At 66.9% G+C, this 257-nt stretch overlaps 1 protein-coding gene across 1 annotated transcript; it reads left to right on the top strand.

Moving 5' to 3' along the window:
• Positions 1 to 6: 6 nt before the first annotated feature.
• On the top strand, positions 7 to 252 carry LOC107682019 (WD repeat-containing protein 20-like; the record flags this gene model as incomplete). The annotated part of the gene is made up of 1 exon (XM_016478419.1): positions 7 to 252. A coding segment is annotated over one exon (246 nt), but the record flags the coding sequence as incomplete, so codon positions are not given.
• Between the last annotated feature and the right edge of the window lie 5 nt (positions 253 to 257).

Here is a 257-nt window from a genome sequence, read left to right as displayed (position 1 = left end):
CACCTGCCGCTGTCCCGGACGCGGACGCACACTAACGTGATGAACGCCAGCGGCAGTGACGGCTCCAGCTCGCTCCCCGCGCCGCTGCCGCGCTCCAACAGCCTCCCGCACTCCGCCGCTAACAGCAAGAGCGCCGTGACAGACAATCCCATCGCCGCCGGCGTCAGCAAGTTCGCCACGCTCTCGCTGCACGACCGCAAAGAGCGGCACCTCGACAAAGACCACAAGCGCAACCACAGCATGGGCCACATCAGCAG

This window comes from Sinocyclocheilus anshuiensis, unplaced genomic scaffold, assembly GCF_001515605.1.
Source record: "Sinocyclocheilus anshuiensis isolate Anshui unplaced genomic scaffold, SAMN03320099.WGS_v1.1 C30984171, whole genome shotgun sequence".
In the NCBI taxonomy this organism is placed as follows: domain Eukaryota; kingdom Metazoa; phylum Chordata; class Actinopteri; order Cypriniformes; family Cyprinidae; genus Sinocyclocheilus; species Sinocyclocheilus anshuiensis.
Note: the sequence above shows the minus strand (reverse complement) of the source record. Positions and strands in the feature narration are given on the sequence as shown.